This window comes from Phlebotomus papatasi, chromosome 3 (assembly GCF_024763615.1).
Source record: "Phlebotomus papatasi isolate M1 chromosome 3, Ppap_2.1, whole genome shotgun sequence".
NCBI lineage: Eukaryota > Metazoa > Arthropoda > Insecta > Diptera > Psychodidae > Phlebotomus > Phlebotomus papatasi.
Genome location: NC_077224.1, coordinates 60000136 through 60016344, shown reverse-complemented (window position 1 = coordinate 60016344; position 16209 = coordinate 60000136). Strand labels below are relative to the sequence as shown.

The window sequence follows — 16209 nt, the reverse complement described above, 5'->3', positions numbered from 1 at the left end:
AAATATTTTCCTATTCGCAGTTTAAAAAGTCAAATTTATGAAACATTTCTATCTAACTTGTGTTCAGCATACAGAAGTAGTCTACCTTTAGACGTTTCATGTACTAAAAAGACCCTAAACAGTGTTCGAAAATTACTTATTTCGATAACAGAATTCCTGATTTCGAAAACAGCGCTTCGAAAATACATTCAATACCGTTTTTATGAAATTCCATGGCAGATGATTTCTTATTCATATTCCGAAGGTACTCATTGAGTGTCTTTTTAATTGAATCTCCTTCTAATTAGAATTTTTCCAGTGATGAGTAGAAAAAAAATCCCGAGGCTGTGTGCTGAAGAAATTGAGGGATAGTGTCAAGAAGTGGTTTGGATGTAAAAAGAAAATCATATCTCTATAGATTGTGAAAAAAAAATTGTTTCCCGAGAAAAAAAAATTAGAGATATTACTAGAATTACCATAGTGTTATAGATAATGGACACAACACACTCACAAAAGAAAAAGAAACATCTATTGAATATTTTGTAAATATAAATCAAAATCAATCTCAATTTTGTGGAAAGGATTGTGACATAAAGCAATATATCGATTTAGGTTTTCTTTCTTTTCTTGATTTTTTCCATTTGCCCGCACTTTCAATGTTCTTGCATGCTTCACTCAAAAACATTTGCCCATAATTTTTCATTCCATCCTGAATTGCAAATTATTTACTGACAGAACGAATTTATTTTTTTTTTTTTGAGATTGAAAAAATAGAATAGAAGAATCTCAGCTGAAATTTAATGTATAGGAAAGAAAGTTAAATCAATTTCTATTGAGTTGTATATCGTTTTTTTTCCCTTTTACGCCAAGATTAATTAATTCAACTTAATTTAAATGCAAATGTTTTAGTGATTGTTCAGAGCAACAATGTATGAAAAAAATCCATTGAGAAGTTGAGTGAAATTTTTGCCAGATGTGTACATAAAAAAATCACTTAAGAAATTTGAGATAAATAGATTTAAAAGAAAAAGCATTAAATGATACGAAAGAAAATCTCCCAGAGTTTAGGTATATTGTGAAACTAAGTAAATTTTAGTTAGGCCAAGTATTTCATGAACAAATTAACTTTACTAAGAGAAAGAGTGGTTATATTTAAATTAAAAAAAAATCGTAGACTTTTTTACAGGAAAAAAAAAACTTTGTAGATGTAATTTTATTCATCCCTATTCTTCTCTCCTCCCGAGTAACTCCCAAAAAAAAAGAAAATCTAATTAATTCCATTAAGCTTATACTTTTTATCACTAATGATGTATTTAAAAGAAATTCACATACAAAAAAAAACAAATGGTGTAACAGTAATCTCGTTGATATCTGTAAAAGTAACAAAAGAAAAAAAATAGAAAAATAATTACCTGTTGAATGGATACGAGATATAAAGGTAAGGAGAATCACAAATGTAATCGTTAGGTAAAAGAAAATATTCTATAGGCACTCTCTACAAAACAATAGACAGTAACAAGACAAAATTGTCACAAATCACACAAATTTATGAAATAAACACAGAACTTGAAAGAGAAAGAAAAAAACTGAAGGAATTCCACTTCTTTTCCCAAATATCTAAATTGATGCATGTGAAGGAAAATGTATAATGAATTAATAAATAAGATTAAAAAAAAAGTCGACTGATTTTGCCCTAAGAAAACAAATTTTCTGTTCGGCTGAGAGAAGGTTTAAAAAAGAGAAGAAATATATTTAAATGAAAAACACTTGGAAGAAAGGACATCCAATGTCTTTTCCTACTTAACACTTAATGTGACAGAAGGAGAACGAATGAAATATTTTACCAAATTTAATCACAATTATAGATTACACCATTAAGTAATATCAAATATTATTGCAGAAAAGTAGTATATATTAATTACTGTAAATAAATTATACAAGCACTCATTAACATTATGAAAATAATATACTGTTATTTATTTTTCAACACCCGGCTTTTAATCAATTTTATTTATTTTATTCATCCCTGTCAAACGATTATTCTCTAGGTCATTACCCGAAGATTTATTGGCAAAAACTTTTACGAAATACCACAAAAAAAAAGATATTTATTGAGCTTTCCCATCGCTAAATTAAAGCCTAAAATATTTGGACAAGACATTATTTATTTCGATAAGTGAAAGGAATCATTATTTGTCTGTGATATTAAAAAAAAAACAATGCATAAATCGGATTTTGTTAGAAAAGATCACGAAGCAATGTTTTGAATGAATTTCATTAAGGGCTGCGTAGGGGGAGTAAGTACTTTTGGCCACTTTAAGGTTTCATGTTCTTGTAATTTTTATAATCTTTATTTAAATAAAATGAAATTTTGTACAAAGATACCTTAAAGCCGTTTCTTCCTAATAATCTAAGAGAATTCCCAAAATTTTTTGGATATTTTAGTGAAAAATGCATTTTATGCAATTATGCATGTTTCAGTAATTTTGGCGACTTTGTAAGCCCATTTGGCCACTTGTTTCCAATAGAATTTTAATAAAATAACAGAAGAAATAGCTTTCGAATACTTTCACAAATACACAGCACAAGTCTTATTCTTATTTAACACCAATTTTATGTGATTATTAGAGTATTTTAAATGACTTTTTGCACATTTTCTAATTGATGTAAAAATCAGTCAGAGTCACGATTGTTTTTACTGAAATCCTCGAGGTGCGCCACGTGTAAAATATATGGGAAAATTAATGGCCAAAAGTACTTACACAGCCGAAAAAAGTAAGCTCTTTTAGCCACTTCTGATTTTCATTTAATTTGTTAGAAAATCTTATTAAGGATGATATCACAATAAAATTTAGTTAATTAAGAAATGGACTTTCATCAAATAACATCAAATATTTTCATCAAGAATATGAAATAATGCAAAACAATTTCTCTTAACATAAACAAGTTTCTTAAGAATTCCATGTTTTTTTAGTGATTGTTTACCTTGTCGAGAATTTCTTTCAATAACTTAGAATTAATCAAGTCGACACAAAATCAAATATAGTTTTCTGATTCATTAGATTAGAGGTGACGAAATAAGACCCATTTTCCTGTTCTAAATAAAATCATAATTATCTTACAATGTGATTTTACTTTAGGTGGCCAAAAGTGCTTACATGGCCAAAAGGGATGACTCTACCCTACAGAGATTTTTCTTTGTTCGCAATCTAAAGCAGCATGTGATTAACCATTTGAAATTTTGAAAAATTTTAACTTTAAAATACACAGATCTTCTACACGAAAAAAAATATATCGTAAAATAGTATTTTTAAGTGATTGCGAATTCCTTCTGGAGACTTACGAAATGCTCGTGAATCATATAACTCCAAAAAAGTCCACAAAAGTTTATACTTTTTCCACAAACATTGTTCGCAATTTTAGCACTTAACGAGCATTTTTTGTTCCTTTACAAAAATTTGTGCCTATACATTCCTGTTTGTTTGGCAAAACTTTAAAAACATTTTTCTTTGTGTTTACGAACATTTACAGACAAATTTTCGTAAAACAACAAAAGAAAATGCTCGTTAAGTTTGTCATATTACGATCAATGTTTGTGAAAAAGAGATGGCAAAGCGTCCCAGCCTTGCAGAGTGCTCGAACTCACGAGATAGAGCTCGCCGTGAATAAATTTTTCGCATGATCTTTTAATGCTTATGTCTCGAACTCATTCATATCAAAGTCCAGTTCGCGAATATTTGATTAATAAACAAATTTCTTTATATGGCACTTGCAGTTGGTGCAGAGGAATGCCGCGAAGCTAAGCATTTCCTCCGCCACTGAGCCAGTTCCAGTTTGGCTCTTGTACTAATTAGTACAATTTTAAATAAAATGTTTTAATTAGAAGAGCAATTTGTGTATAAGTTATTTGAGCCCCTACACTTACTGATCTAACTAGAGATCAAATTGATTCATAAATCACAAAAGAATTTCAAAATAAAAAATTGGTAAATAAATGATCATTTTAAAACCGTCTGGCATGAGTTACGTCCAACGCTCAATATCTTTTGTTTAGTAAACATGTTTTCGACATTTCAATGAGAGTGAGTGAGATCTAGATCTAGTCATCTCGCTCATTATCATGGGAAATTTTGAAAGCATGTTTACAAACAAAAGTTATTGTGCATTATTGGGCATTATGCCTAACGCACAATGACTTTTGTTTAGTAAACATGTTTTTGACATTTCAATGAGAGTGAGTGAGATCTAGATCTAGTTATCTCGCTCATTCTCATGGGAAATTTTGAACACATGTTTACAAACAAAAGTTATTGTGCGCTGGTCATTACAAGCATATGGACAAACAAAAAATGTAAACACGAGAAAAATAAGTCACTCACGGATATTCAACTGATTCATTACACTGCTTTCAAGACCATTTAAATTTTTAATTTCGAAAATTCAAGATAGCGATTTTTTTAGGTCATAGGTATGTTTGGAAAAAATGTTCGCCTAGACCACCCCCAAAGCATATCCAAAAATAAAAGAAATTGTAGGATCCGTTTTCGAGAAAACCAAAATATATGGTTTTGGAAGAGTTATGAGGGTTTGGGAATAAAAAGAAACGTCTAGAGTTATCGTTTTTTTTATTGGGGTCACCAAGGACCGGAACTTAATATCTTTTACCGTTTAAGCTCTAGGACGGTGACAAGTTTAAAAAAGTCGATTATATAACTGCTCTCTCTCTTCTAGTTCGAGCAGTAAAATACAAAGTTTTTTGAACTTTTAGTGGATTATACGATTTACGAGAATTTCGCAAGTCACCAATTAAAATTCACAAACATGCGTAATATTTTTTTATAAGAAGAGGTGCATTACAAGTGGAAAAACCTCACCCAAAACAATTATATATCTTCAGAGTAATACTACGGAGACGACAGAGGACGTTCGAATAAAAAATCTGTCTCAGTTTTCATATAAAATAATTTTCCTCAAACTAGACAAAATCAGCGTAACTGAAACTGGTTTTTCGGAAGATGGACGCACTTTTTATAACGAATTCAATCACTTTACGCTTCTTTCCTTTAATATGCAAAGAAAAGTAGTTAAATAATTTTGCCTAGGGTTATTAATGGTCCACTAAACTTAAAAAAAAACATCTGTTCTTCATTATCTCTTTTCGTTTGGGCGCCAGGTGAGAAAAGGTAAAGACCACCTGGAGACGGCCATTTCTGTTTAAGGCATCAAAAGACTGAAATATTTTTATTAAAAAATAGTGAACAAATAGTAAAGTAAATGAATTTAATTTAAACCGTCTTTCACGGATGAATGTTGTATGATTTTATCTAAGAAATGATAATTTTTAACATTTAAATTTTTAGCAGAAATAAACATTTATAATTTGTAGAATTAGACGTTAATGAAGCTGAAGCTGTTTCAATGAGACTGATTTTTAACTAATAGGTCGCAGGCTAGGTATGAAAACGTCACTTTCTTGTATAATTCGACGGTACTTTGAAATTCATTGCTCATCTTCTGGCCTTATTTCACGCTCAGGAATATTAAAGGACGAATTAGGGAAGTAATCATCACAAGTCCGGTGTTTTTATCAATCCCGCTTAATTCGCAGTAATTGACGGCTTTACTCATTCTGGGCAGTCTTCGTGTTATTTTAAATTGTTTGTCATGATTAATATGTTGCAAAACAGTAATATATTTTGCCAGAACAACCAAAACGATTAAATAAAAAGTTCGGTAATTTTTGGAAATTTTACACCTAAACCGATAAGACCGCCTACAGGCGGTCTTCCTTTTTTCTTCTAAAACTCTTACTTCTAGTTTTTTTTCACATTTATCAATTGAAATACACAAACTAGAATAACATAATCTTGCAGAAAATAACATTATTACTACAGTTAGATTATTTTAAAACAATCTTTTTTGACATTTTGTTGTTTTTTCTCTGACATGTCACACAAAATTGAAGATGGTAACCAAACGAAAGGTCAAAATGAGTTCAGCTTCAGAAAAGAAGTTAGTAAGATTATAACTGAGGACACTGTAGATATTTTAACTTCGAATAAGTAAAATTATCGCAGTAAATGCGATTTATAAAATGACCGTCTTGAAACGGTCTTACCTGATAGAGGGTTAATTGATAGCTCGTTATCAAGTAGATATCCAATTGCGTGGGGCCCACCAAAAAATCGAGAAAGATATTCTCTTCCTTTTGTGGAAGAACATTTTTTTATAGCGGCCCTCGGTGGTTGGACATCTAAAAAGAAAGTTCAAGATGTACTTACTAAAAGAAACCTTCAGATTCGAGCTTTTCACTGATCTGATATATTGTTACACTCCCTGGCTTTGTACATCATCACTAAATACTATCCGCTCTACTTTTTTGCCAAAAAGGTCATCCTGATCTTAAGAACTGTTCATCAAAATTTAACTTACACTATGGAGAACAAATAAAAAACACATGCATTGAGGAAACTTAATTATATTTCAATTTTTGAGGTCGTTTCACTATCTCATTAAAAATGTTCTAGTTTGTCCGTTCCGTAAGATTAGCTCTATGGATATATCACGCTATCCACAAAACATATAACGAAATAAAGTTGACTTTTTTCGCTTTTAAATATTTTAGAAATGCTTTTACCTCAAATCCATATTAAGACACACTTAAAACCTTGCTGTGGGCGTGACTTAAAATTTACTGTAGGGGAAATCTTTCAGACTTCCCACATTTTCTGGTTTTGTACACTTCATATTTTTCCCATATACCATTTAATGAAAAAAAATGTAAGTTTCATTAAAGGAATATGAGAAAATAAGAAGTGTTTCAAGCCAGGATATGTGCGAAGCCTGAAATACTTCCCCTATATAAAAAATGAACCACGCCCTTTAAGACTTGAATTTAAAAACAAATTCTAAACCAATGTAGTGTTTTGTAGATTTTCAGTACGGTACAAATTTCACATGTGGTTGAAAAAAAAGGCAGAAAAGTAAACATCTATGTCTTTTTTCAAGTCACGCCCGCTTTTTTGCATTTTCCGTATTAAAGACCGAAATCTGCAACGACAGCAATTCCACATGGCAAATTCTTGTGGTATAATTCCGTGAGTACGAAATATTGCAGGTGAGTGAAAATATTGAACACTCGATAAATTTTCCTGTATACATTTATCAGACTAACTAAGATAAATTTATAGTCATCTATGGTTATGCTAAATTGACAAGAAATTTATGGCGAATTTATCGAAATGTTATGAGAAATACTGTCAATCTCTTCAACTATACAATATATACATTTTTGTAATAAATTAGATGTTCTTAGTAAAATTCTTACGCAAAAACCTCTTGTTATAGCCCATAATGTGATATTTTATTTTGTGTTTTAGACTACTTTTTCTGAATAATTATTAGAACATTAACTGTCTAAGTTTTGTGATAAAAAATAAAATAAAAAACAAAAATCATGCTGCTTAAGATATATAACTGTAGTTTAACTCTTCATTAGTTTAGTTATATAAAATTTGAAAGTAAACTTTATAAGAAACACTATATCGACTATATCAATAATTAAATAACGTAATCTATTTTATTAACCTCAAAGAGCTGATATATTCTCCAATAAAATAATCTTATTTTTTAAATTATTAAAATTCCATGACTTGTCTTTCATTCTGAATCCGCTCATGAAAATCTTTTAAATTTTTAAACACTGACTGGAATGTAGTAGTAGAGCCCACAGTATGACAGTAAAACAGGTGAGTGATCGATTCGCTGGCGTACTCAGGAATCTTAAGATGAGGGCCTTTTTATCTTTAGGACATACTTCGGGAGGGAATGCCATACACACAGCACCTAAAAAGTCTTGCCAGTTTGATAGAATTTTAGTTGGAGCTGGAGTAGGGTAAATTAAGCTAATTCAAAACCTGCTCCAAATGGAAATTTTTCGCTACTCCAAATGGAAACATCATTATTTTCACGATAAATACAGTACTAAATTATTATATTTATATATTTTCTATACCACAGTTTCATTATTTAGTTAATTTTGCTCCAAATAAAGCGAAAATCCATTCATATTCACAAATTTTAATTTATAAATTTCTTAGAAAAATTAAAAAGTTACCTTTTCACCATCGAATTTTTATCTATATAAATGAAAAATACAATAAGGTGATTGTTCTTTATTCGTTTTTTTTTAGATATATGTAATATTTCTGGCAAAATTATGTAAAATCAAGTGTTAATCTTTATTTTTAACAGTACGTGAAACTTCCAACTGAAATAATTACCTATTTCGTGAACAAGAGTTTTTCTGAGGTGTCTGCAAATACTTCAATTGGAAACGATTGGAAGATTGGAAAAGATTTCTTTTTATCTCAGATGGTAAAGGAGAAAAAACCAGGAATAACAACAAATCCTGAACTCAAGAGCAACTCAACAAGGTTCTGGAAGCCTTTCGTCGAGGTTTTGCTTACACTGTTTGTCTCCAATTAGAAAATTTCCCTTTTCTCCATTTGGATTAATATGTTTCCAATAGAAGCATTTTGCACTTGTGTGTTTTTCTTGTATTTAAGAAGTTTCCAAATTATATTTAAAGAATTTTCACTAAACAGTAACATTCTAGAAGAATCAAGGACCAAATTCATGTAATTTCCTTCAGAAAAAAGTGAACTTAATGTGTTGAATCTTCTGTCAAAGTTAAAGCGGCTGGAAATGGTTTTGAATTAGGACATTTACCCTATCGCTGCCCGGACTCTGAGCGAGTTGTCAGAAGTCCCGGAGAAAAAGGCATAACTTCCAAAAGTTACTCTACGGTGCAAGTGCAAGATATTCGGAGTGAATTGAATTGCTCCGTGTTTCAGATTGTCCTCAATCACTGGGAGAAGTGTAGTGTACATGGGCAGGTTCTCCGGTTACAGAGCGAAAACAACTGTAAAACTGTCACGAGTCTTGGAGGTATCATTCCAGGGTTTATCTGTGCCTTCTCTGGGAATCTTTGCGGATCTGCATTGGTCCTATTAGCCATTTAGCCCTGTGCTTTCTCAGACCTTAACCCGAAGACACCGCCCGCGCAGGTCTCTTCGGCAATCCCGTTGACTCGATCTCGTAGCTGATCTTGGGATTTGATTTGGGATTTTATTTAGGATCTGATGGATCTGTTAATAACAAAATACAGCCTACCCTGCCTACCCTCTATGGCTTTGAGTCCATCGCCGTCGGTAGGGATGATACAAACTTTCAGAGCTCCAAGAAATGGTTTAACTTTCTCTACATTTCTAATCAACAGTTTCAATTGGTTTCAGTAAAGGTAGTAAAGTTTTAAGTCATAACACTTGAAGATTACTTCTGCTCCATGATACAAAGAAAATTATTTCCATCAGGGATGGGATATGGAAAATACCGGAGAATATGAAAATAAATGAGTGATTTATGTTTTGTAGAAATCCTGAGTAACTAGTGTCCAAATTTGCTTCCATGGTCATAAATTTGCATGATCGCCTCAGGAGAAAACCTTCCATCTCCCTTACTCTCAATAAATGTGTGTCAAGACATAAAATGACCAGCGCGAGATGCAGGATGTCACTCATAATGTAAGCTACAGCTTTAAATAGGTAATTTCCGTTCAACCTACGACCACAAAAAATTATACACGACTGCCGGCGTGTCTTTTGCTTGGTCACACTCATTCATCTAAATTGGATCACATGACGTGAGATTGTGTCTGGATTTTGCAATAACTCTGACATTGGGATCGAACATCAATGGACGATCGTGTTCATTGATTGGCAAAAGTTGCACCCTCCACGCAGAAAAGTTTGTTTAAACTCTGACAATAAAAGACACAAAAACCAAGCCGGAAATTGACTCTAAATACGTTAAAGTAGAACAATTGCAATGAGATTCAATCAGAAGATCGTCTCATTGTCACACTGCACTAATATCATGAGGATAGAGAGCTTCATTTCGTCCTACTGGACAGGGATTAAATAAAATGTGCTCAAGTTCTGAAGCCTGAGAGATTGGTGAAGGGAAAAGCTCAAAAGAAAACTTCTCATAGGTGAGGAAAAATTCAGCAATAGAAGTATGACCACTTTAGTGACGCTATAAACCACATGAAGAGATGCTTCTATTGAAATCTTACTCTACTAAATTGCCATTCATTAAGTCCCCATTTAGTGATTGAGCCCCACACGTTCGCGACACCAGAGGGATTATGAGATCAGTCAATTGAGACACTCCGTCGCGAACGGATTAAATTCTCAACTCATCTCTTCAGTTTGTTCTGTTGAAATTTCCTCCATAGTTTTGTGCTCAAAAGCCCTACCCCATTTACATATCTCTGTTGTGTGAAACGTGACAATTAAAGTGAAAATCAGGAAAAATACCTCAATTAAGCCTGTGCAATTTATCTTCGTGGAGGATTGTTGGAATTTGGTGAAAAATGCCAACAGACGCTGATGACTCAATTGATGCTTTTCAGCAGTATTACAGGAGACCTGTTCAGAGATCCAAGAAGGAGTCTTTCGTCAAATTCATCTACAATCCAAAGAAAAAGTCCGTTTTTGGTCGGACTGGATCAAGTTGGAGTAAGTAAAATTTACGTTGTATTAAACTTATCCCTCATTCAAAGTTACTGGGTCACTTTTCAAGCCATAAGATTATCCTGAATAAAAGAACCTTAGCGTTCTCAAACATTTTCATTGCCCTATTTTCCCTCATTTTTCTATCTTTTGTAATAGTAATAGAATTTTTCAAGCGTTTCCACCCAAAGCAAACTAGCGGCTGTCATTGTGCTATATTGAATAAGTGATGTAATTATAAGTATAAAAAAGTTTTTAAAAAAATCCATAGAAGCGTTGTGTTCAAATTTTAAAATTGCATGTGCAAAAAACATATTTTTCCAATTTTATTTTGTATAGAATGAAAAATTCAAGTGAAATTTTTATCCTTTTTATAAGAATAACTTGAACTCATTCCTTCTCGCTATAAAACCTAAAATTGAAATGAATTATAAAGAAAACTAAACGCAAAATAAATAATATGCTAATATTCTTATAAATAAAGAAAGATTTAAAAAAAAATATTCTTAAAGACATTATCAACTCGTTTTTTGAGTGGCAACATGGAGAGATGCTATCATGTGTACTATACCATAATAAATATTTCATTGCATAGATGATAAAAAAATTTACATAAATAATTTATAATTTGATTATTACATAGAGTAAAAATCAGTTATATTCTTTTGGGCTTTTGGGGAGATTAGGACAAGATCAGGCATGCATTACCTTCGTATATTTTAAATTAAATACCTAACAAAAATCTAACTGGACTCAAGTTATCTTCATTAGGGGAGACTGGGGCAAATTCAATTGTAAAATTTTAAAATTCCATATCTTCCAAGAAAAAAGAGACTGAGGTTTCAAATTTTCACCATAGATTGCCTTCATGAACCTCAATAAACGGCAAAGGTTTTAAGGAATTCGAGTAAGGAATATAGAACATAAAAAAATATTGAAATTTTGAGCCCTTAAAGTATGTGCCCTTCAGGAGATATCAATTTTCATTAACTTACTTTTCGAAATTAATGCATTAGTGTTTGTTTGCTGTATAATTTGGATATCCTGAATACGAATCTGCTGTCCATTTGTGAATTTTCAAAGTGATTTACCTCCAGATTCAGATTTATCAAAAATGACCACTCGGGGTAAAATTTGTCAGAACACATGGGGCAATAATTGGCAAAAAACGAATAATTCCGACATTTCACACGGCGAAAAGGCATATCCAGTCACTGGTTCTGATTAAATTGCAGATGATTTTTGATGCAGCACAATTCAAACAGGAAGAGATTACAGTGCCCGCTCTCTAATCCGGATCGGCGTAATCCGGACAAGTTATCGACTGTTGTATTTAAATTATGATTTTGAGGTCATGTATGCATGTGTGTTCACCAATGAAAATTAATTATCCTGTTATGTTTTTGTTTAATAAATTATGTATAATAGCATAGAATTCTCCAATTATGTCTTTTTAAGCTTCTTTAAAACTTTTATTCTAATTCTACAAAAAAAACTTGTATTATATTTTCGAGACGTTGAACAAATTCAAAAAATCCTTCCGGATTACGAAGCGGACATTTGTCATACTGTCTCCCAATCACCCGGAAAACAAAGCGGGCACTGTAAATGATTTTTGGAGAAATTCCCAACATCACAAATGTATTTTTAAGACTTGAATTTTTTTGAAGATCCATAAACACAAAACACTCTCCGTCACCTTTTGTCCTTTGTTTTGCTATGTGACATTTACTCGGCAAACTTCGTTCAGTTCAACTCGCCCAATTCACTCTTCAAAACCTTCAATAGCAACCGATTTTATTGATTTTTCAGAATCTAATAGGTCATTTATTCTTAATAATCCAATCAGAAGTCAAAATTTTTTAAAACTCTTGACTAATAAGAAATTAGCGAATTTAAGCCATACAGCTTAAGCCTAGAGCTGAAGCCCGTATAAGGGTCATAGTACTACTAAAGCCCTTATGATATGATATTGCGTCTTCTATTGATCGAAGTCGCTTTTGGATCCTTGTTCTATTGGATTTTACTAAGGCTTTTGACAGTCTTCCTCACGATCTTCTTTGCTTTTCAGTTTTCCTCACGATCTTTGTGATGAGTTTTTTTGGATGATTCTGGTGATCATCAGTGAGATTTTTCTTCACCTCAAGACTAAAACACATTTTTTAATGTTACCCAAAGTTTACAGTCCGAATATGGACCTTCTTCAGTGGCTATAAAGGATTCTTTTGTTTTATTTACAAGAATTTTGTATACAAGATCATTTTTTGGGCAATTTGGTATAAAACATAGTCTTAATCGAGTGAGTGAATTTGGAATTGTCCGAAACACGACCTTATATAATATATAAAATTATTGTTATATTTATAAAAAATAAAATACACTTTATAGCCACTGAAGGAGGTGTATATCCGGACCGAAAGCTCTGGATAAGATTAAAAAGGTGTTTTAGTCTTGAGATGAAGACAAATTAATCAAACTGGGTGATAACCGGAATCTTCCAAACCTATTCAATCTTACTTCACTTGATGGTCACTGATAAATAAGTGTATTGGTCAAGGCTCTACTTGGCCCATTGCTTCTCTCCCTCTATTAATTATTTACCCTCAATATCACAGAATTGCTCTTTTTTCCTTTACGCAGATGACTTTCAAATCTACTTTGAGGGTGACACTTCCAATCTTCAAGAAGCTTTCTCTACTGCATGTACGCTAATCTTTCTAGACTTGATCACTAGGCAGGCATTATCAAATGGTTTGATTTTAAATCCCGAAAAATCTCAAGCCATTTCAATTTCATAAAAAGGAGCATCTTTTCATTTTTATCTATTAGTACATCTTTACGGTGAAAATACTCCTTTTTTGATCAAATCAAAAACACTTGTGTGTTATCTTCAACATAGCTCTTTCTTGGCCTGATCAAGCCACTTCTATTTACTTTAATAGGTCAACACGCCCTATGACACTGTAAAACACAAACCGACGTAATAGTTAAACTCATCAACTTATCACAGAGCTTTCGGCTCGGCCTCCAAGCCTTCATCAGTGGTCAAGTCTTTCAATTGTTCTCTGAAATTCGTTCATTAACTGGGTCAGGATGTTCACAGGGCATATAGAGGGAATAGGGGTACTTTTTTATAATTCTCTGGGATTTGTCCAACACCGTTTTCCACAATTTTCTTCACTTTTTCTTCTTTCTTGGACTGTGTTGAGGTATCCAGCAGCTTGTCTTTGTCCGCGCTGATCTCTTTCCTAGTCCAGAGGTTAAGCAACCTTTGGACCTCTGTTAATCTCTTAAAGAAAGAGATCAGTGCGGACAAAGACAAGCTGCTGGATACCTCAACAAAGCCCAAGTAAGAAGAAAAAGTGAAGAAAATTGTGGAAAGCGGTGTTGGAGAAATCCCAGAGAATTATAAAAAAGTGCCCCCATTCCCTCTATATGCCCTGTGTAATTCTTTGCTATGTAATTCTTTGCCCTCTTATTTATTTTCTTTTATGATTTTTCCTTCTTTCCTGAATTGAACCGCAACTTAAAAAAAAAGATTCTTCTAAATAAATCAAATTTGGTATAGTTTATAAAATATTAAAGCAGGATGGGGCAGTTCCACGCATGAAATACTCTCGAAAATAGATATTTTTGGAGTAATAAATGATTATTTTAGTAGTTATGTTTTCAAATATTAGATAATGCCCTTAAGAAACTGACTGAACTCAGTTTGATTGAATATGTTAATACTTATTTAGCACATGAATCTTGAATAAATGATTAGGTGCGTGAAACTTCCCAATCCTCTCCTATGTTTTAAAATGTAGAGACATTATAGCCTCTAAAAATTAAGTAATAATAATGATATAAAACTTGTTTACATCTTGATTGCTTTTAAGTTCTATTTTTATTGTCTCTGTCATTATTAGTTATTAAAAAAAATAGCATTTCTCTTATTATTTTGCAACTGAACCATAATAAGCAATAGAATAGGTCAATTGTGAGGAATTTAATTTTCTTCTCTTTCTTATCAGGAGAATCTGAGGTCTCGACATCATATGAAATGCAACAATAAAATTTGTTTATATAGCATCACGGGAAATAGTCTGTAATGTTGAAAAATAATGAGATAATTTCTGTTACGTCAGGAATTGATGGTGAAGATGTATAGTTATTTGTTTAATGGAAGTTTATAAAGTATATGTGATGCAAAAAATTTATTTGTAAGATTTAATATGATAATTTTTATATTTTGTTCAGAGTTTTATAATGAGTAGTGTATTGAGTCTGAGATAAGCCGAGACACTTAATAGTAGAGGGGACGCATTCAACGTTCATTCAAATACTGCGAGAAAAGTTTGTAAGGAAATAACGAAAAATTTCAACATGCACATTCGTTACTAAATAACGTAATAACCATCTTTAGAGGCACACCTTTTTTTATGTAACGTAAAACCAACCCTAGTGGACATTCAATACACCCTTTGTCATCTGTTTGCCGTAGGGTGAAGTACGCAAGGCAAATTCTTAAGGGTTCTATTTATAAAAGAAAAACAATCACAGACAATTGAAAATGGGTTTTAGGAAACTTCCCCAAGCAGTTTGCGATCTCGGTTTTTGAATGCTTTCTTGAGAAACAGAGGGAACCAAGTCGCTAGTAGTTTTGCATATTCAAATGAGATTGAATTTCGTATTATTTGCACATTATAGTATCTAACACACATCTCCCTCGTGGGCTTTGGAACAATCCATGTGTTGGCTGCACACTATATAATCGGGTTTACCAATACACCAGAGAAACTTCTTGGCTTCTATAATACCGCGGATTGTTCTGAGACTTTGGTGGGGGGCAATTACAGAAACACTACAAGAAAATAAGAAAATAAAACACATCACACATTTATTGAAAAGAGAAGTTTATGTATTGGATGATCCACACAATCAAATTTACTTTAGGGTGTGATGAAAAATTAGAAATTAAGTCGGAAAGATTTCTTATTATATATGTATAATATATATAATATAGATATTTAATAAACAATATCATAAATGAGATCAAATGAGGTTAAAAATAATTAAAAAAAAAGAACCTATTATGTTTCACTTACAGTGCCACAGAGATATTTAAACATTTTCTAATGATACTAAAATTATAACTCTAAGATACTACTTAGTTAACAGTGTTAGAGAAAAAAATATTAAAAACAATTAATCTCTTTATTCATAATTTTTTAGTATCTTGTCTATTATTGTGATTGAAAACTTTGAAATTTTTCTCACATCAAAGTTCTTTTTTTTTAATAATAAGGATTAAACACCCTAAGATTTTTTAAAATGCATTTTTAAATGTTTTAATATGTTATGTATATATTTTAATCAGAACGTACAAGCCTAGCACCTCTTGTATTTAATTAAATTAGACTAAAAAAAAAAAGAATACAAAAAATTAAAAAATAAAAGCGAGAGAAACATTTAACTAACTAATAATTCTAGTCTAAAATTAAATTCACTTGCAGCCTTTTAACGATTTTTTTTAATTAAAATTAAGGGAAAGTGGCCTGCCTTTGAATGAGGCAGCGTTTGAATATTTCAATTTTTCTCTTATTTTCGAAGCAAAAACCCTATTCTTTAAACTAGAGTCAATACAACTAACTATTTTATATTTACTCCGATT

The 16209-nt window shown here is 31.8% G+C and overlaps 1 protein-coding gene across 1 annotated transcript in view; it reads left to right on the top strand.

Moving 5' to 3' along the window:
- Nucleotides 1-10177: 10177 nt before the first annotated feature.
- Nucleotides 10178-16209, top strand: part of LOC129807082 (sodium/potassium-transporting ATPase subunit beta-2-like) — a 32402-nt gene continuing 26370 nt past the window's right edge. The window contains exon 1 of the mRNA XM_055856108.1: nucleotides 10178-10559. Coding sequence (XP_055712083.1) covers nucleotides 10415-10559 — 145 coding nt within the window. The 5' untranslated portion in view covers nucleotides 10178-10414. The remainder of the gene's footprint in view (nucleotides 10560-16209) is intronic.